Genomic DNA, 18,859 nt, shown 5'->3' on the forward strand with positions numbered 1-18,859 from the left:
TCTGTGAGTTGATATTAGTTATTTTAGTGTGAAGGTAGCAAGTGGAAGGAAGACTGGCTCAGGAGTCCATACCTTGCAGCTGATGCTGGGGGACCTTGGTTTCCTCACACACAGAGTACGGAGTTTGAGGGAGGTCCCTGCTAGCTCTAGACCTATGATCCTTGAGGTGAGAAGAGGTGCCCTTGGACAGAGAAAAGAAGAAAGCCAATGGATGGTGGGAGGCGGGGGCAGCAGAAGAGACAAACTTTACGACTTTGCCTTGGGCCCACCCTGTATGTGCACGTACAAAGCACACACTCCTGTTCATAGCCATACAAATTTGCACAAAAGGCACATATCTATACATTTTATACAATCTTAACTGGGTAACTAGGTGGCCTAGTGGAAAGAGGGCCTAGCCTGGACTCAGGAAGATCTGAATTCAAATTTTGCTCAGATACTAGCTGCATGACCCTGGGCATACCACTTAATCCTGTTTGCCTCAGTTACCTTATCTGTAAAAAGAACTGGAGAAGGAGATGGCAAACTACTGCAGTATCTTTGCCAAGAAAAACTCCCAAATGGGGTCACAAAAAGTTGGACACAACTGAAATGACTGAATAACAACCACACAATCTTAACTAAAGTCACATCAACCAGCATACAAACACCCACAGAATTACCCTCACATACATTTTCCCATGTACCAATTCTCATATACACCTACTAACCTTGTCCCCACCTCCCACCCCCACCCCACGCATACCTTCTCAAATACCCCACAATGCTCAAACATAAAGACACACACCCCAATTCTCCCACACAATCCCTGGAATACACTTCCAGTCTCTCACATGCACCCACACAGACACAGATATGTGCACAAACTCTGTCCCACATACAGTCATGTACACACACACACACACACACACACACACACACCCAGGAGAAGTTTACTTTCTGCTTCACTTCTTCTAGGGCTGGGGTCATGAGCCTTTCTGTTCCTTTCACAGCCCATGGTGGAAACCACAGAGGAGTCACACCAGGATGAGCTCACCACCCACTGCCTGCCCAACTGGCTTGCCTGCTATTCCCCCAAAGTTGAATAACTCTTTCCAGATGGACCTGGCCTTCCCTCTCGCCCAAGGAGAAGAGAACAGGCCATTGTAGCTGCTTCCAACCGCAGGACATTCCCCAGGGTCAGCTTATCCCATAGGACTAACTGGCTGACTGACTACTGACTGACTTGGGGAATGATCCCTGGGTGGGGGAGACTCGGCCCCACTCTTAGGAATCCCCATCTGATCAAGGAAGATAGTCCGCATTAAGGGAGCCTGTAGTAATGGGGTAGAGGAACACTCTCGAGATATAGACCAAAAGACATGTATATACAAGTGAGTGGACACTGAATCCATGAACACTGAAGGGAAGAACAAGCAAGATAAAGATGAAATTAATCAGGGAAGGCTTCCTTGAGGAGTTGGTATTTTTTTTAATTTTAAGATTTTAGTTCCAAGTTTTCTCCCTTCTCTACTCCCTCCCTTACCCATTGAGAATGCAAGAAAAAAGTACCCATTATATATATATGCAGGTGTGCAAAATATATTTCCACATTAGCCATGTTGTAGGGGGTTGGGGGAGAAAGCAAGAAAAATAAAGTGAAAAAATATGCTTCAATTTTCACTCTTGAGTCCATTAGTTCTCTCTCTAGAGGTGGACAGCATTTTTTTTATCATAAGTCCTTTGGAATTGTCATGGATCATTGTCTTGATCAGAGTAGCTAAATCTTCCGTTGATCACTGTTACAGTGTTGCTGTTATCGTGCACAATGTCTCCTGGTTTGGCTCACTTCACTTCGCATCAGTTCATATAAATCTTCCCAGGTTTTGTTGAAACCATCTTGCTTGTCACTTCTTCTAGAACAATAGTATTCCATCAAATCATATACTGCAACGTGTACAGACATTCCCCAATTGATGGGTATATCCCCTCAGTTTGCATTTCTTTGACCCCTCAAAAAGAGCTGCTATAAATATTTTTATACATATAGATCCTTTCTCTTTTTCTTTGATCTCTTTGGAATACATACATAGCAGTGACATTGCTGGGTCAAAGGATATGCATAGTTTTATAGCCCTTTGATCATGAATCCAAATTGTTCAAATGGTCAGACCAGTCCACAACTCCACCAACAATGTCCCAGTTTTTCTACATCCCCTCCAGCATTTGTCACTTTCCTTTTCTGTCTTGTTAGTCAATCTGATGGGTGTAAAGTGGCAAGAAGGCATTTTAAGCTCGGATTTTAAGGTGAGTATTTTATACTGAAATGGGAGAGAGGAGGCATTTATAGACATAAAAGGAGAATGACAAGAAAGGAGACATAATGCTTGTCCCAAACAACTCAGTTCCTTTTTCTGCCTCTCTCATGTCCTGACACCTTATTTCTTTCTGCCTTGCCTGAATTTCTAGAACTAGAAGAGCAAGTAGCTTTTGGTAGCTCCGGATCCTGGCAAAAGGATGCTTGTCCCCCTTTGCCCACACACACGCTGATCAGAAAGACTGTTCTTACAACACAAGGTTTGGCTTGAGATCCTCCCTTTTCAATCATTTTTTGTAAATGTGATTTTGCCTCTGTGGATGTTCTCTTCTCATTTGAATCAATGGAGAACTGCGAAGAATTACGATCAACTTGGGCGGAAACAATTCATCTATTCGTGGCCAATCTTCTGGTAAGAAGGACTCACTGCTGGAAATGATGTTAATGAGAGTTTCCATGTCCTTACCGTGGCCCAACCTATGATCCCTCCCCCAATCATTTACTCTTAATCACTGGGAGCTAAAATAAAGAGAGGGACATGGCTAGTGCCTTAGGATTGCCACATACCAGGCTGAAATAGGTGGGTAGGAGTTTACCTGGGTTCCTCATCTGACTTCATCATCCCCTTGGGGTCCGATCTTGTAAAGTTTGCTTGGCCTCATTCCTTTTCCCACCCCCCACCCCAAGAGGGGGAAAAATCTTTCTTTTTTGGCAGAGAAGTTTACAAGGACCAATGAAATTATATGAGAGATGAGAAGCAACTTTGAAGTCTAAGGAAGGAAAACAGCTGGAACATAGCCTCCTCTTCTTCCTCCTCCTCCATGAAGCCTGCTCAGATTATTGAAGGGAGGAGAGAGCTGACTATCCTATTTGACCCTGTTTGGATGTCGAACTCCTCCAACCCCATTTCCTTATAGTTTTCCACACCTAAGCAGCCTGACCCATGACCTATATAACGTGGACACTTTAATAATAATTGCAACTTCATACTCCCTAGCCTTCTTACTGGCTCCCCACCAGCTAGTCCCAGTCAAAGCCAAAACCCATTGTTATTCTTTTTTTGGAACAAATGCCATAATTTCTACTGGAAAAGAACACATCCAAGGCCTCCTGTTTTTAATAATAATTAACTGGTCTTTCCCCGAAATCTAGTCTGTCTCTGAAGGTTGACCTCACTAGGAGGTTTGCAATGGGCAGGGGAAGGGGGCAGGGGGCAGGAAAAGGAGGTAGAGGAGCCCAGTGTTCTCTCCCTGGGTGACCACACAGAATAGAAAGACCTTCCCTCCCCCAAGGTAAAAAGGCATCGTCTGGGATTAAGGTATTTCTGGTGCTATGGAATTTGCAGAGTGCTTTCTTCACAATGACCCTTTTTGGATCATAATATAAAGGTTGCTATGCCTATCTTACAGATAGGAAAACTAAAGCTTAGAAAGAAAAAGTGAGTTCCCTAAAGACATCACCTCATAGAATCATAGATCTAGAAGTAGAAAGACCCTCAGATCCCATTGAATCCAGTTCTCTCATTCTACAGAGGAGGAGACTGAGGAACAAAGAGAAGGGAGATAGAGGTTAAGTATAGATTAAAGGGGGAATTATTCATAGATTACAAATAAATTACAAATTTATAAATTACAAAACAAATTGCAACTTCAGAGGATGGATCATGAAGTGGGAAAAACAGTTAAGAAAGAATAGATTGGAAACCTGTGATTAATAATTGGGTGAGAGGAAGAGGAGAACAGGGGAATGGAAGCAGATTGTCTCAAACATAGATTGCTTGTGTTCAGCAAAATTTTTTCCCACCACCTTCTTTTTTTGTAAAGAAAGGATGGGGGTTGCAAAGAGATGAAAAAGTACAAGAGGATACTATGGAAGGAGCTAGACAATTAATAATCATTACTATGAACATGAATGGGAAAAACTCACCCACAAAATGAATGAGGGTAGCAGAATGGGTTAGAAAGCAGAATTTAACAATTAATGTGTTGTTTACTGGAAACACACTTGAAACAGAAAGAATTACACTAAGTCAAAATAAGGGGCTAGAGCAAGTCTATTATGTTTAAGGTGTACTCAAAAAAAAAGCAGGTACAGCAATTATTATCTCAGACAAGTCAAGAATAAAAATAGCTTTGTTAAAAGAGATGAACAGAGAAATTACATTATGCTGAAAGGCAACACAGACAGTGAATGACAAAGCATCTAAATACTTAAAGGAAAAGTCAATCAATTTATAGGAAGAAAAAGGTAGTAAAACTATAATAGTTGTGGATCTCAATGTACTCTTTTCAAACAAATCTAACAAAAAGATAAAGAAGTTAAGGACCTGAATAGAATTTTAGAAAGGTTAAATATTCAATATCTCTGGAAACTACTGAATGGAAATAGAAAGGGCTATACATATTTCTCATCTATGTATAAAACTATAACAAAAATCGACCACGTACTAGGGCATAAAAACCTCAACGAAAATGCAGAAAAATATCAATGCTAAACATACATCTTGCCAACGATGATACAATAAAAATTACATTCAATAAAGGGCCTTTGAAGAATGGATTTAAATAATTAGAAACTAAATAATTTAGCCCTAGAGAATTGGTCAAAAAGCAGTAATAGAAACAAGAGAAAATTTCATCAGAGACAATAGACTAAAACTTTTAAGATGCATTCAAAGCAATTTCCTAAGGGGAAATTTTATATTCCTAGACATTTCATTAACAAAAAGAGAAAGGGAAATTAATGACCTAGGCATGCAACTAAAAATACTCTAGAAAAACCAACATTTAAAAAAAAAACTGACTAAACACCAAAGTAGACTTATATTATGAAACTCAAAGAAAAATTCAATTAAAAGAAAAAATTCATTGAATTGATTAATAGAATTAGAAGCTGCTTAGTTTTTTTTAAAACACACAATAAAAGAGATAAGTTACTGGCTAGTCTGATGATAGAGAAAGGAAAACCAAATCGTTAGTATCAAAAATGAAAAAGAAGAATTTATAACAGATGAATAAGAAATAAAGAAAATTATTAAAAGCTTTTACCAAATGATAAACCAGCAAACCTGACAACTTAGATGAAATGGATGAATATTTACAAAAATATAAAATATCAAGATTAATAGAACAAGAAATAAATTATTTAAATAGCTAATATTAGGGGAAAATTGAATAAGTCATAGATGTAGTCCCAAAAGGGGGGAAAAAGCCTAAGACAAAATGGAATTAAGGTGAATTCTATCAAACATTCAAAGAACAATGAATTTCAAAATCATATATATACATATATATAGTGTCCCATAGACTTCCTTTTATGATTGCTTCCTCTCAGCCATTATGGCTCAGAAATTTGTACTGTGTGGTAATGAAGTCATTTGGCTCCTGAGCTGGAACTCCATGTATATACCCAAGGTATGATCACCAGTCTTTAAGCTTTCTCTTCCTGCCCACCTTGAATTATAAGGATTCTGAGCTATTTGGAGGGTCGGATGGAGGTGAGGAGGGGAAGAAGAGTGAAGGGAGAGGTACATTTCTATTCACCAGCCACAAATTGTGAATTCATGGACTCTTGGGCAAACTTGTACCTAGGATGGGGTCACCTCCTGTTTATGTCTCCTTTGGAATAGATCTTAAAAGGAAACTGGTATTTTAGAAAAAGATAGGAGGGAGGGAAAATGGCTAATTCGTTAAAGAAACTGCAAGTGTTCCAACTAGCCCTAAACATTAGTTTCTGAACTGATTGAACTAAGTCATGATAAGTTATTGGATTCCATTCTGTCACTCTATGATTCTTCATTGCTTAGAATTTCCTCTTCTGTGTGGGAATGAAGCTATCTCTTCTACATCTCATTCATGTTTGTGCTCTGAGTGTCTTTTATTTTCCTTCCCTCTCCCCCTCCCCCATTGCTAGGGAAAACCCCTTAGACTAAAGCCAAAAGTAAAATGTTCTCAAAGTAGCTAGAGCAGCTCACACTATATTCTATAATAAGCTCCAACTGGATACATGACCTAGATATAAAAGGCCATAAACACATTAGAAGAGCAAAGAAGAAAATATCTTTCACTGCTATGGATAGGAGATGGGTTCATACACAAACAAAGAATAGAGAAGATCACAGAAAAGAAAATGGACAATTTTGATGACATGAAATGTAAAAGTTTTGTACAAACAAAATCAATACAGTTGAAATGAGAAGGGAAAACTAGACATAGACCAAGATGTCACACCAAACACCAAGATAAGCCCAAAATGAGTAAATGATTTAGATATAAAGGGTATTGTCATAAGCAAATTAGGGGAACATGGAAAAAATTACCTGTCAGATCTATGGATAGTGACCAAGTAAGAAATAGAGATGCTCACAGGAGGTAAGATGGATAATTTTGATTTCATAAAATTAAAGGGTTTTTTTTTTGTACAAACAAAACCAACACAGCCAAAATTAGAAGAAAAGCAGGAAACTGGGAGAAAATTCACAGAAAGTTTCTCTGTTAAAGTTCTCATTTCTCAAATATATAGAGAACTGAGCCAAATTTATAAAAATAGGAGCCATTCCACAATTTATGAGTGGTCAAAGGATATAAACAGGAATGTGAAAGAGAAAGAAATCAAAGCTACCAATCATTATATTAAAAATTCTGTAACTCACTAATAGAGAAGTGTAAATTAAAACAATTCTGAGGTACCACCTCACACCCATAATATTAACTAAGATGACAGAAAAGAAAAATGTCAAATGCTGGAGGCGACACAGGAAAATAGGCACACTAATGCACTGTTGGTGGAGCCATGAAGTAAGTAGTCCAACCATTCTGGAGAACAGTATCAAACTATGCCCAAAGGGCTAGTGTCCTTTGACCCAGCAATATCACTACTAGGTTTATACTCAAAGGAGATTGAAGAAAAATATTAATGGCAACTTTTTTGTGGTAGCAAAGAATTGGAAACTAAAAGGATGCCTATCAGTTGAGGAATGACTGAGTTGTGGTGTATGAATGTGATGAAATATTGTTATGCTATAGGAAATGGTGAAGGGGATTATTTCAGAAAAACCTGGGAAAACCTATATGAATCGATGCAAAGTGAAGTGATAGTGACTAGATGGAGCAGTGGATAGAGCTGGACTAGGAATCAGGAATATTCATCTTTCTGAGTTCAAATCTGGCCTCAGAATCTCACTAGCTGTGCGACCCTAGGCAAGTCACTTAACACCTTTTTGCCTCAGTTTCCTCATCTGTAAAATGAGCTGGAGGAGGAAATGGCAAACCACTCCAGTATTCCTGCCAAGAAAACCCCAAATGGGGTCATGAGGAGTTGGGCATGACTGAACAATAAGAAAGTGAAGTGAGCAAGAGAACAATTTATACAGTAACAGGAACATAAGGAAAATCAATCGTGAAAGACTTAGTAACTCTGATCAATATAATGATCTCCCACATCTCCACAGGACTCATGGTATAAAATGTTATCCACCTCCAGATGGTGAACTGATGGACTCAGTGCAGATTGAAGCATATTTTTTCCTTTATTTTTTTTAATGTGGCTAATGCAGAAATGTCTTGCATGACTGTATATATGTAATGGGTATCATAATTTCTTGCCTTCTCAATGGATGGAGGAAAGGGTGGAGGGAAAGAGAGAATGTGGAACTAAAAATAAACATAAAATTCAAACTTAAAAAATAAGAAATGAAAAGAGAAACAGTAAGAGAAAAAAATCTTTGCAACAAGTTTCTCTGATACTAAATATATAAGCATCTGATTCAAATATAGAAGAATGATAGCCATTCCATAGTGGCTAAATGATCAAAGGATATGAACTGGTAGTTCTTAAAGGAAGAAATCCAAGATCTCAACAGCTATATGAAAAAAATGCTCCATGTCACTAATAGTTAGAGAAGTGCAAATTAAAACAACTCTGAAATTCCCACTCGCACACCCATCAGATCGGCAAAGATGACAAAAAAAGGAAAAACTGTCGACTAGACTGGAGGAAGACAGACACAATGGTGCTCTGTTGGTAAAACTGTGACTCGACCCATCTATTCTGGAAAGCAATTTGTGACTATGTCCCCAAAGTCACTCAATTGAACCTTTGATTTAGCAGTACCAACATTAGGCCTCTACACCAAAAAAATCAAAGAAAGAAGAAAAATGTTTGTTTCTACAAAAATACTAATAGCAGTTTTTTTAACAGCAAAGAATTGTAAACAAAGGAGATGTCCATTAATTAAGGGATGGTCTTATGATATATGATGTATGAGTGTAATGAAATATCACTCCTTGATAAGAAGTGGCAAAAGAAACAATTTCAGAGATGCCTGGGACAACATGTGTGAAGTGAGTTGAACCAGGAGAACAATTTATATATTAACAGTAACATCCCAGAGAAAAACAATTTTGAACAATCAGAACCCTGACCAATACAATGACCAGTCATAATTCCAGAGGCCAGGTGATGAAGCAGGCTTACACACCTCCTAAGAGGGAGGTAATGGATTTAAGGTACAGAATGAAGCATATTTTTTGAACATAGCAAATGTATGATTTGTTTTCCTTAGGATAGGGTTATGGACACATGGACCTTGGCATTGGAAACTCCCAGGTGAGGGAATCCCTCTATGTAGCAGGTTGTTACCTTCTCTACAAATTATAGTCTTATGAAGTTTCCTGGAACTAAGTGATTGGTCCAAGGTCACACAGCCAATGGATAACATAACGAGGATTTGAACCTAGTCCTTCCTGATTTCAAGCCTAGCCCTCAATCTACTATGCCAAAGCTGCCTCTCATTGTTTGGTTTGACTTTATTTACTTGTTATAAGAACGGTCATTTTTTTTTCAAAATAAAGATTTATAGCTTCCCAAAATCCTATTTTTCTGTTTTATTTTATATATGGCAATATTCATTTTGTGAGTTTCTTACACTCATAGTAAGAAATATCAGTGGCACAAGGCCAGGGAAATGCTTACTTAAAATAACATAGAGGTGTTGGGGGAGGCTGGGTCTAAGTAAAATAAAAACCCAGGGTGCACTAATGAGAGTGATCTTGTTACTGAAAAAGTTAATGCGATTTTTGGGTTGCATTCAAAGACATTCAGAAAAAAAAGATGACAATCACACTGTCCTCTGCTCAGGTCACATCTGGAGAACTGGGTTCAGGATTGGGTCCTGCCTTTAAGATGTTAGCCCACTGGTGGACGTCCGCAGAACAGTGATCAGAAGAGTGTAAGATATGGAAGCTATCGATTTTAAAAACTGAGGATGTCTAGCCTGGGGAAGAAAACACATGGGGGCCTTGAAATATTTAAGAGATGTGGTAGAAAGATTAGACATTCTATGAACAAGGAGAAGGATAAATCTCACAAATCTCACTTTCTATAGAAGATTTTTCTGGTTCCCCTTAATTCTAGTGCCTTCCTCTCTTGATTATTTCCAGTTTATCCTGAATATAGCTTGCTCATACATAGTTTTTTCATGCTGTTTCCCCCATTATTAGATTGTGAGCTTCTTGAGAGTAAAGACTTGTCTTTTGCCCTTCTTTATATCGCCTGGCACATAGTAGGTGTTCAATAATAGCTGACACAATACAAGAAAGACCTTTTTAAAAAACAAACAACAAGTTTATTATTTATTTTTAACATTTTAAAAAAATTGAGTTCTGAATTTTTTCCCTGCCGCCTGCTCCTCCCCCAAGCATTGAGAAGGCAGGAAATGTGAAATTGATTATACATATGAAATCATACAAAACATTTCCACATTAGCCATGTTGCAAAAAAAAAAAAAAGCAGAAAAATAAAGTGAAAAAAACTATGCTTCAATTTGCACTTAGATTTCATCAGTTTTTTCTGTGACTAATAGACAGCACTTTTCATCACAAGTCCTTCAGAACTGCCTTAGATAATTATCTCGATCAGAGCAACAAAGTCTTCCAGGGTTGATCCCCTCTACCATGTACAGTGTTCTCCTGGTTCTGCTCACTGCACTTTGCATCAAGTTTTTTCTGAAACCATCCTGCTTGTCATTTCTTATAACATAGTAGTATTCCATCACAATCATAGACCACAAGAAAGGCCTTTTAATAACAAGTTCATAAAAACAAATTTATTTTAATGATAATCTAAGTTGTCCAACAGCAGATTGGTGGTCACTGTAGGAGAATGAGATCTCCAGGGGCAGGATGGCTACTGCGAGGGATGGTCTAGAGAAGATTGTCCACTGGGAGCTGAATGTTTGGATTAGAAGACCTCCGAAGTCCTTCCACCTGTGAGATTCTGAAATGATGCCACTTTACCTGAAGATGCTCTTTTGGTCCTTAGAGGTCCCCAGCACTAGGGGGCTCTGCAGGGAGGGGGCTCAGAGGTTCTTTAGCACTGGGGGGCTCCATAGAGAGCGGGCTGTGAGGTTCCTAGCACTAGGGGGCTCTGCAGGGAGGGGCTGGGAGGTCCTTTAGTACTAGGAGGCTCCGCGGGGAGGGGCTGGGAGGTCCTTTAGTACTAGGAGGCTCCGCGGGGAGGGGCTGGGAGGTCCCCAGCACTAGGGGGCTCCGCGGGGAGGGGCTGGGAGGTCCTTTAGTACTAGGGGGCTCCAAGGGGAGGGGCTGTGAGGTCCCCAGCACTAGGAGGCTCCGCGGGGAGGGGCTGTGAAGTCCCCAGCACTAGGGGGCTCCGCGGGGAGGAGCTGTGAGGTCTCCAGCACTAGGGGGCTCCGTAGGGAGGAGTTTGATTACTAGTGGGCTCTGGTGCAGGAAGGTTCTGGGATCCCCAGTGCTAAGGGGCGTCTTGGAGAAGGGACATTGGGGGCAGCCAAGCACGTTATGGTTATTGGGGATTTGCGGAACTCTCCCCACCCTCCCTATGGAATCCCCCGTCCTAAGGGGGCAGGGCTATCTATGGGGCTGCCGAGGGTTGGGGGTCTGCATCTTACAGCCTCCCTCGGGCCTGGGCTCTGCTTCCTGCTGCTGGTTCTCATGCCGTGCAATGAATCTGGTGAGAGTCCCCCCCCCCCCACATTCAGAGGGGTCTGCTGGGGTTTAGGGGAAGGAAAAAGAGTGTGCATTTATGAAGCCCCAATTGTGTACTGAGCTTTACAAATATTCTCTCATTTGAGGTTTTAGGGGAGATGAGGCACATTGTTGGGAACAGGTATCATGGGGCAAAGTAGGGCTGGATTTGGGAGAGATGGGAGGGGGTAAATCTGGGGTGGGGGCAGGCAGGGATCAATATCCTCAGAGAGGCTGGAACAAATGGAAGAGGAGTAAGGAGGGAGGAAGGGGCTTGATTAGGGAGGGGAAGACGGAGACACAGACCTACAGTCCAAGAGAATGCAGGATATTCATTGTTGCTATTCATTCACTGGCCCAGGTTACATATTCTCCCCTCCCCCGGCAGCCTTCCCATGCATTTGATACCTACGGAATACAGTGATCCACTTTCTGTCCATCAGTTATTTTCAGGGACTTGAACCTCCTGTGTGTGGGGCCTTGGCGGGAGAAATTGTCGTGAGATTCCTGAGCTTTGATGAATCCATGTGTCTTCTTAAGGAGGGCTGGGAAGCGAAGGAAGGCAGAGATATGCCCCCACCCCCAATATTCCCGTTCATGGAGCCACAGACCTAAGGAGAGTAAAAGCCCCGCAATGTCAGAGGTCCCATAGAAGCACTGTCATTACTGGTGGCCGGGTAAAGGACCCTGGACTTGGAGGCAGAAATCCAAGGGCCAAATCCACCACTGTTTACCAACTATAGGACCTCAAGCAAGCCTTTCTTGTTTGGAAAAGGAGGCGATTGGATTAGATGAATTTTAAGGGTCCATCTCCTAGGCTCTATGAACCCCTTTCATCCCATTTAATGGGAAAAGCACTACTTTAATCTCTCTCTGTGTCTCTCCTCTCTCTATCTGTCTCTCTTGTCTCCTCTCTTTTTCTCTGTTTCTGTCTGTCTCTGTGTCTGTCTCTGTCTCTCCCTCCCTCTTCCTTTCCATGCTTGCCTTCCTTCTTCCCCCCTACTCCCTACCCTCAGCTTGTGGCCAATACCATCCATTTAGGAAAGTCTTTCATGGACACCCTGCCACACCAACCAAGCATCCCTGGCAGGTGAGCCTGCAAATTTATGGCCAGCACATATGTGGAGGAGCCCTCATTGATGCCGAATGGGTGTTGACAGCTGCGCACTGTGTCTTGTGGTGAGTTTACCCCTTGCCAGACCACACGCATGTGGGAGGAAAACTACCTCAGGTACCGATTACCATGAATTCCCCCCAAAACCAGAGAGATGAAAATACCCTTTGTTCTTCCAGGGCAACTGTACCTAAATTGGGACAACACCTCTCCTCCTGCTGTCCCCATCAATCAATCAATGAACCAATCACTCAAAAAGCATTTCTTAAGTGTATCAGTCCTTGTACAAAACATTTGATGAGTGCATTCAATATTTAGGGCACTGTACAAAATCCTCTGTTTGACCCTTTGTAGCTTGGCCCTCTCTTGCCTTACCTTTCCAGTCTTCCTATACCTTACTCCTTGAAATGTGCTCTTCCATCCAGTGATAATGGCCTCCTGGCAGTTCCACAAACAAGACGCTCCGTCTCCTGGCTTCTGTTCCCTATGCCAGGAATGCTCTTCCTTCTCTGCTCTGACTACTGACCTCCTTGGCTTTCTTCAAGTCCCAACTAAAATCCCACCTTTTATGGGAAGCTTTCCCCAACACCTCTGAATTCTAATGTCTTCCCTCTGTTAATTATTTCCTATTAAGCTTCTACATAGCTTGCAAGTTGTCTTCCCTTTAGATTGTAAGCACCTTGAGGACAAGGACTGGGTTTTTTGCTGCTTTTTGTCCTGAGTGCTTAGCCAGGTGCCTGCTGTGGCAGTATTTGGGTATAATTATGGGTATTTAATAAATGTTTATTAATTGATCAATTGTACTAGGTATCCTGCGGAATCCCTGTTCTCAGAGCTTAAAATCTTGTTGGGGACTCAGAACATACACAAAAGATTATATGTGAAGCCATGAATCTCTATTTTGTGCAGCTCGCTTTTAAAAATTGTGTATAATAAATGTAAAGAATAAATGAAGGCTCAGATTCAGATTCCCCATAATAGGAATCCCATTATAGGAAATCTGTAATAAACTTTGTCTTTTTCCTTGGCAAAAAAACGAATAAATGGAAAAGCATTCCATAACCACTTGCTACCGTGTTAAGCACCATACTAAGTGCCGGAGACATAAATGCAAAACAAAGCTTGTTCCTGCTTACAGAGAATTTACGTTTTTCCATGGGAAGACCCTAGACTTAAGAGAGTGGTGACTGAGGAGGGACAGTCTAGTCTGGAAAGTTATAGATTTTATCTGGATCAATGGCAGCCACCAACCAGGGGAAGAGACCCCAGAGTGAAGTTCCAGATGGGCAAGAATTAAAGCCTTCTGAGCATGGTTTCTGGTCCAGCTGGTTAGGCTGTTGAAAAGATGACCCAGTGTAGATCTGACAATGTGTATAGCAGATGAATGACACAGATAGGAATTCAGAGGAGAGACAACTCATTGTGAGCTGGAGGGGTCAGAGAAGGCCTTGAGGTCTTGAGTTCCACAGGGCTTAAGAGGAGGAGCAGAAAGAAAGGGTATCACTGGCCCCAAAGGCAGGTGGCTTGGGGAGAAAGCAATAGGAGAGTAAGACCGAAGGTCCAGATGAAAGGGAAGAGAATGATATGTATCTGAAACAAGCAAGAGATGAGTAAGATTGGAGCTGAGGGTCCACGTGGACGGGTTAAAGAAAGCTATGGCCAGATTGTTAGAGCCCTGAAATCCCAGGGAGAGGAGTTTGGATGCCATGCCTATATTCACATGAAATAACCCAAGCACATGGATATTGGTGGCGGTATAAGTTTTATGATGTGTTCTCTTTCCCACAGGAATTATAATTACACTGTGAAGCTTGGAGATATATCCTATTATACCTCTAAGAACAGTACCATCGCTGCTGTCAAGGACATCCTCATCCATCCCTCTTATTCAGACTTCATCATCATCAGAAATGACATTGCTCTTGTGCACTTGGAATCTCCTGTGAAATTCACCCAAAAGATTCAACCTATCTGCCTCCCTTCTAACAAATTCGACTTGAAGAACGGAACCCAATGTTGGGTGGCAGGATGGGGCAGGACCAAAGAAAACAACAGTGAGAGAGGGTCATGTGGTTCTTGGTCTCCCCAGTGCAGAGCCAAGAGCTGCCTTTTTCTGCCAAGTCTACAAGATTGAGCTCAGGGGCAGCAGGAGCTCTGGCCTCTGGCTGGCTAACTTCCCTTTCCCCGATGATAGGAGCTTTCCTGGAGGTCAGGTGTGAGGGGTAGGAGGGGGAGGGAGGAGAGAAGGAATGGCTGGAGCTTAGGGTCTCTGAATAGTTAGTGTGGTGCCCATAGGCGGACATGTGCCTGTGCAGCTCACTTGTGCAGAAATTCTACTCTTTTATGTGTCAAGGGGCCCTTTGGGCAGTCTGCGGAAACCTATGGAATCCTTAGCATGACTGTTTTAAATGCATTACATCAAATATATAGTAATACAAGGGAAGACAATTATATTGAAATGCAGCTTTCAAAATACAGTTATCCTTTCCATATTGTAACTTTCCCCACTGGGGTTTAGATAAGGGTTGGCATGAGAAATTAAATGGGAATTTGGGGGGAGATGACATGTGAAGGCCAGCAGACAAAACATAGCCTGTGACCAAATACTTAACCCAAACTTTAAAATAAGGTACTGTAAACACCCCATAAAAGAAAAAAAATTCGGACTTCTTTTCTGGTAAAAAAGAAATTTACACAGATTTTCCAGATCTAGGGTGGGGTGGAGTGGGGAAGCTCTGTGCCCCTAACCCTCACAATGTAGAAGGGATAACTATTAAAAACTCAAGTTTAAGAATCCCTAGTGAATATTATGAGGATTAATTTAGATCAAGGAAAGTCATGAGAAATTTGCTTACATTGTGAGTGGTTCCCTAATGGAATGAGCTGCCTTCAGTGAACCTCCTATTACTGAAAGGACTCAAGCAGATGTAGATGACCATCATCATGAATAATATAGAAGGGATTCCTGATCTAGATGGAGATAGGACTAAGTCACCTCCAAGGTCTATTACCACTCTCAAGGACCCAGGATAGTTCTGACCTTGTGAATAGCAGATGAATAGCAGACAGTCAGGACTATAGGAACTCAGAGGACAGAAAACTCACTGTGGACTAGAAGGTTAGGGGAGGCTTCTTGGAGGTCTTGAAAAGAGGAAAACGGGGCAGCTAGGTGGCTCAGTGAGTAGAGCTCTGACCTTGGAGTCAGGAGGCCCTGAGTTCAAATCCAGCTTCAGCCACTTGACACACTTACTAGCTGTGTGACCTTGGGCAAGTCACTTAACCCCAATTGCCCTGCCTTCCCCCCTGCAAAAAAAAAAAAACCACAAAAAGGAGAAAACAGTGAATCAATGCAAGGGATTAGAATTATTATTCTAAATAGTGAGTCCCCCTGACCTGTGCCCACAGACTACCCCTTCTGCGGCCCTTTCTCCCCTTCACATGCATGCTTCTCATCCCCCTTTCCCTTCTAGCTTTTGTGATTGGCCTCTGCAGCTTGGGGAGACCAAGTCTGGGCATTCTGAACCATTGTGGGGTGGAGGATTTGCCTTTGCAGTGAGCTCTGGCTTTTGGAGATGTGCTGGAGCAGGAGCAGGGTGGGAGTGGTTCCCAGGACTGCAGAGACCTCAGGAGAAGAGTGGAAGGTAGAGAAGGATTGATGACCCTCTGTCTGTATCATAGCCTGTTGACCACCAGCATCCCTGTTCACAGATGACTCACATCCTCTTGTTCTTCTGGAGACTGATCTATACCTTCTTGAAAGAAATTACTGCAACCAGATGTTGAGAAAGTTCTTGTTTATCTCACAATTTGTGACCATGGTCAACAGTAAGATGATCTGTGCCTATCATCCAGAAGGAAAAGATGCCTGCCAGGTTAGTGCCTCCCATCCTCCTTCACCCTCCCCACTTGTTACCGTGGGTTCCGAATATTAGCAACAAATATCAGGACTGTCTGGGCTAATCACCTTTTTGGAGCTTTGCTGACTCAATGGTTCTTAACGTGGGGTCTGTAAATTTTTTTTGTTAATATTTTGATAAATGGATTTCAATGTAACTGCGTTCTTTCATAATCCAATATGTTTTGTTTTATACTTTTAAAAACATCATTCTGAAAAGGGGCTAGGCTTTACCATTTTGCCAAAGGGGTCCATGACACAAAAGAGGTTAAGAGCCCCTGGGTTGAAGATGAAGGGTCAGGCACAGAGAAGTGTCTCTGCTACGTGGTCTTTGAGAAGTTAGGTCTAGACTATGGAGAAGGAAGGGAGAGAACTAAAAAAAACAACCTCAAGGCCAGAATCCATGGAGGAGGGGAAACCAAACACAAATAGAGTCCAAAGAGGTAAGATTCTGAAAAAAGTGGACAGGGCCAAAGCAAGATCATAGAGCTAAGAGTTGGAGTGGGGGAGCTTAAGAATCTAGAGTTATGCTAATTCCATCAAGGTGGAATTGGGTTGTTGTGAGACAAACTGTGCCCCCCCACCAAGCTTTCTTTGAAACTGAGGGCTATGGTATAGGATCCCTAGACTTTATTCCTAGCTCTGTCACTAAGAAGATATATGATGTCAGGCAAACCATTTCTTTCTTTGGGGCCTCAGTTACATTATCTGTAAAATGAAAGAGTTGGACCAGGTGATCTCTGTGGTCCCTTTCACCTCTGACATTCCAAATCTTCTGAGCAAATGTGTAGGCCATAATGGAAATAGATAGGCTCTTTCCCTTTCGGGCCTCCCTCCCTAGGCTTATGACTCTGTTTCCTGGAAGAATCTGGCAAAAAGAATCATTGTGCTGGAAAGACTCAGGATTTCATCAAATTCTCTTGTTGAGTGCCTGTGGTGTGGGTCCCTGTAGAAGAGCCTGCACAGGTCCAGAAATCAGCTGCCAGTGTCAAGCCTCTGGCAGGCATGAACCTGTGGCCAGACAGAGAATAAGATTGTGAAGAGACTGGGGAAAGATGAGACAGAGAGCCATGATGGGATTGGGATGGTCTCAGGGGTTGTGGCAAAAGTCATGGAGTAATCCTTTTTTTAATATAAGAGTTAGGCAAATTGATATATGCTGGGAGAAGTGGTTTCTCATGCTCATCTCCTACAGAAACACTTCTGTGGCTATTTTTCTACCCTTCCTGAGGTGTCTGGGGATCAATAAAATCTCGTTACTCATCCATACTCCACTCTCAAGGTTCTAGTTTCTACTCTAAACTCCTCTCTTTTTCTCCAGGGAGACTCAGGCGGGGCCCTTGCCTGTGAAGTTGGAGAACACACCTGGGTGCAGGTGGGGATAGTGAGCTGGGGAATTGGCTGTGGAAAACCTGAAATCCCTGGAGTTTATACCAGAGTCAGTTCATTCTCCACATGGATCATCAGAACCATAAACCAAAGAGGCTCTTTCTTTTTGGCCTCTTCCTGCCTCACGTTTGTCTCGATGCTGCTGCTGTTGTGTGTCCTGATAACTCCATGACACAGCCCCCTTATGTGTCTGCAGTCTATACTCAGGTCCCCTTCTTTTACCTGCTTTCAGACCTTCCTCAACTCTTACTGCTCATCCTTCCTTACCTTCAAATCAGCTGGGTTGCAAGAGGATGAGCCAGTTACTGTATGGAAAGCACTTGGCAAATCTTAAAGCCAGCTATAAACTTGAGTTGCTGTTGTTGGTTGTGCTCATTGTTTTTATTATAATTCGCTCTTGAGCAGGTGCCATGATCTGGAGTGTGGTCTTTGGCCATAGGAGGTGGATGCAACACAAACCAAGGCAGACTGTCAGGAAGACAGGGAGAACTTTTGGCTTCCAAAGTTCCTGAGCTCCTCTACCCTCTGCTCAGTTCTCTTCTGCCGAAGAAGCCATTGCTCTCCATTTCTCTATCCCCTCCCCCAGTCCCCATCTGCTCTCGGGCCAGAGACCTAAAGCCTTTCACTTCCCCTTTGCTAGATGGATGGGACATTGTTCCCTTTGATCCACCCTTGTCTTTGATCATTAATGCTTCATGTTAATAAAACTTTGAAAAAGTGTGCAGCTGACTGAGAGAAAAAGTATTATCTCTGGGTATAAATGTGTTGGAACTGGTGATGAACTTCTCTGGTGCCACCCAGATGCCCATCTCTCATCAAATCATGCATTAGTGGTATTGGTGGCCTGTTTGGTTGCACCCATTGCCTGGAAAACATTGCCACCCTTGTGAGCAAATTAAATTAATTAAAAAAGTAACAAGAAAACCAAGACCTAGGAGATTCACGGCAGACAAGGAGAAGAGAGAAGGTCCAGCAAAGGATCCAAAGTTGCCAAAAGGTCACATAACAGGAGGACCAAGAAAAGACGATTGTATTTCCCAGTTGCCTTGGCTGCTTAAGGAGTTTAGGTGAAAAAAAATTTAAGTAGAAGGGAGGCTTGAATCAACTTGTAGGCAGTGAGAAAGGACACAGTAAAGAGTGAGAGGCTGAAGGTTCTTGATCAA

At 42.0% G+C, this 18,859-nt stretch overlaps 1 protein-coding gene across 1 annotated transcript; it reads left to right on the forward strand.

Annotated features, from left to right (window-relative positions):
* Nucleotides 1–8,875: 8,875 nt before the first annotated feature.
* LOC118832211 (serine protease 42-like) lies at nucleotides 8,876–17,868 on the forward strand. Its single transcript, XM_036739613.1, has 6 exons — nucleotides 8,876–8,902; nucleotides 11,044–11,290; nucleotides 12,315–12,477; nucleotides 14,201–14,466; nucleotides 16,121–16,284; nucleotides 17,629–17,868. The coding sequence occupies exons 1-6, from the start codon at nucleotides 8,876–8,878 to the stop codon at nucleotides 17,866–17,868; spliced, it is 1,107 nt and encodes a 368-aa protein (XP_036595508.1).
* The last annotated feature ends 991 nt before the right edge of the window (nucleotides 17,869–18,859 follow it).

The sequence above is a fragment of the Trichosurus vulpecula genome, chromosome 9 (genome assembly GCF_011100635.1).
Source record: "Trichosurus vulpecula isolate mTriVul1 chromosome 9, mTriVul1.pri, whole genome shotgun sequence".
Classification (NCBI taxonomy): domain Eukaryota; kingdom Metazoa; phylum Chordata; class Mammalia; order Diprotodontia; family Phalangeridae; genus Trichosurus; species Trichosurus vulpecula.

What these genes read in the sequence shown, in the direction of transcription:
- LOC118832211 (XM_036739613.1), top strand. Translation starts at nt 8,876, where the DNA reads ATGGACCTTGGCATTGGAAACTCCCAG. An exon ending in CAGGACCAAAGAAAACAACA is followed by an intron (nt 14,467 to 16,120) that starts GTGAGAGAGGGT and finishes CCCTGTTCACAG; the next exon opens with ATGACTCACATCCTCTTGTT. An exon ending in AAGGAAAAGATGCCTGCCAG is followed by an intron (nt 16,285 to 17,628) that starts GTTAGTGCCTCC and finishes CTTTTTCTCCAG; the next exon opens with GGAGACTCAGGCGGGGCCCT.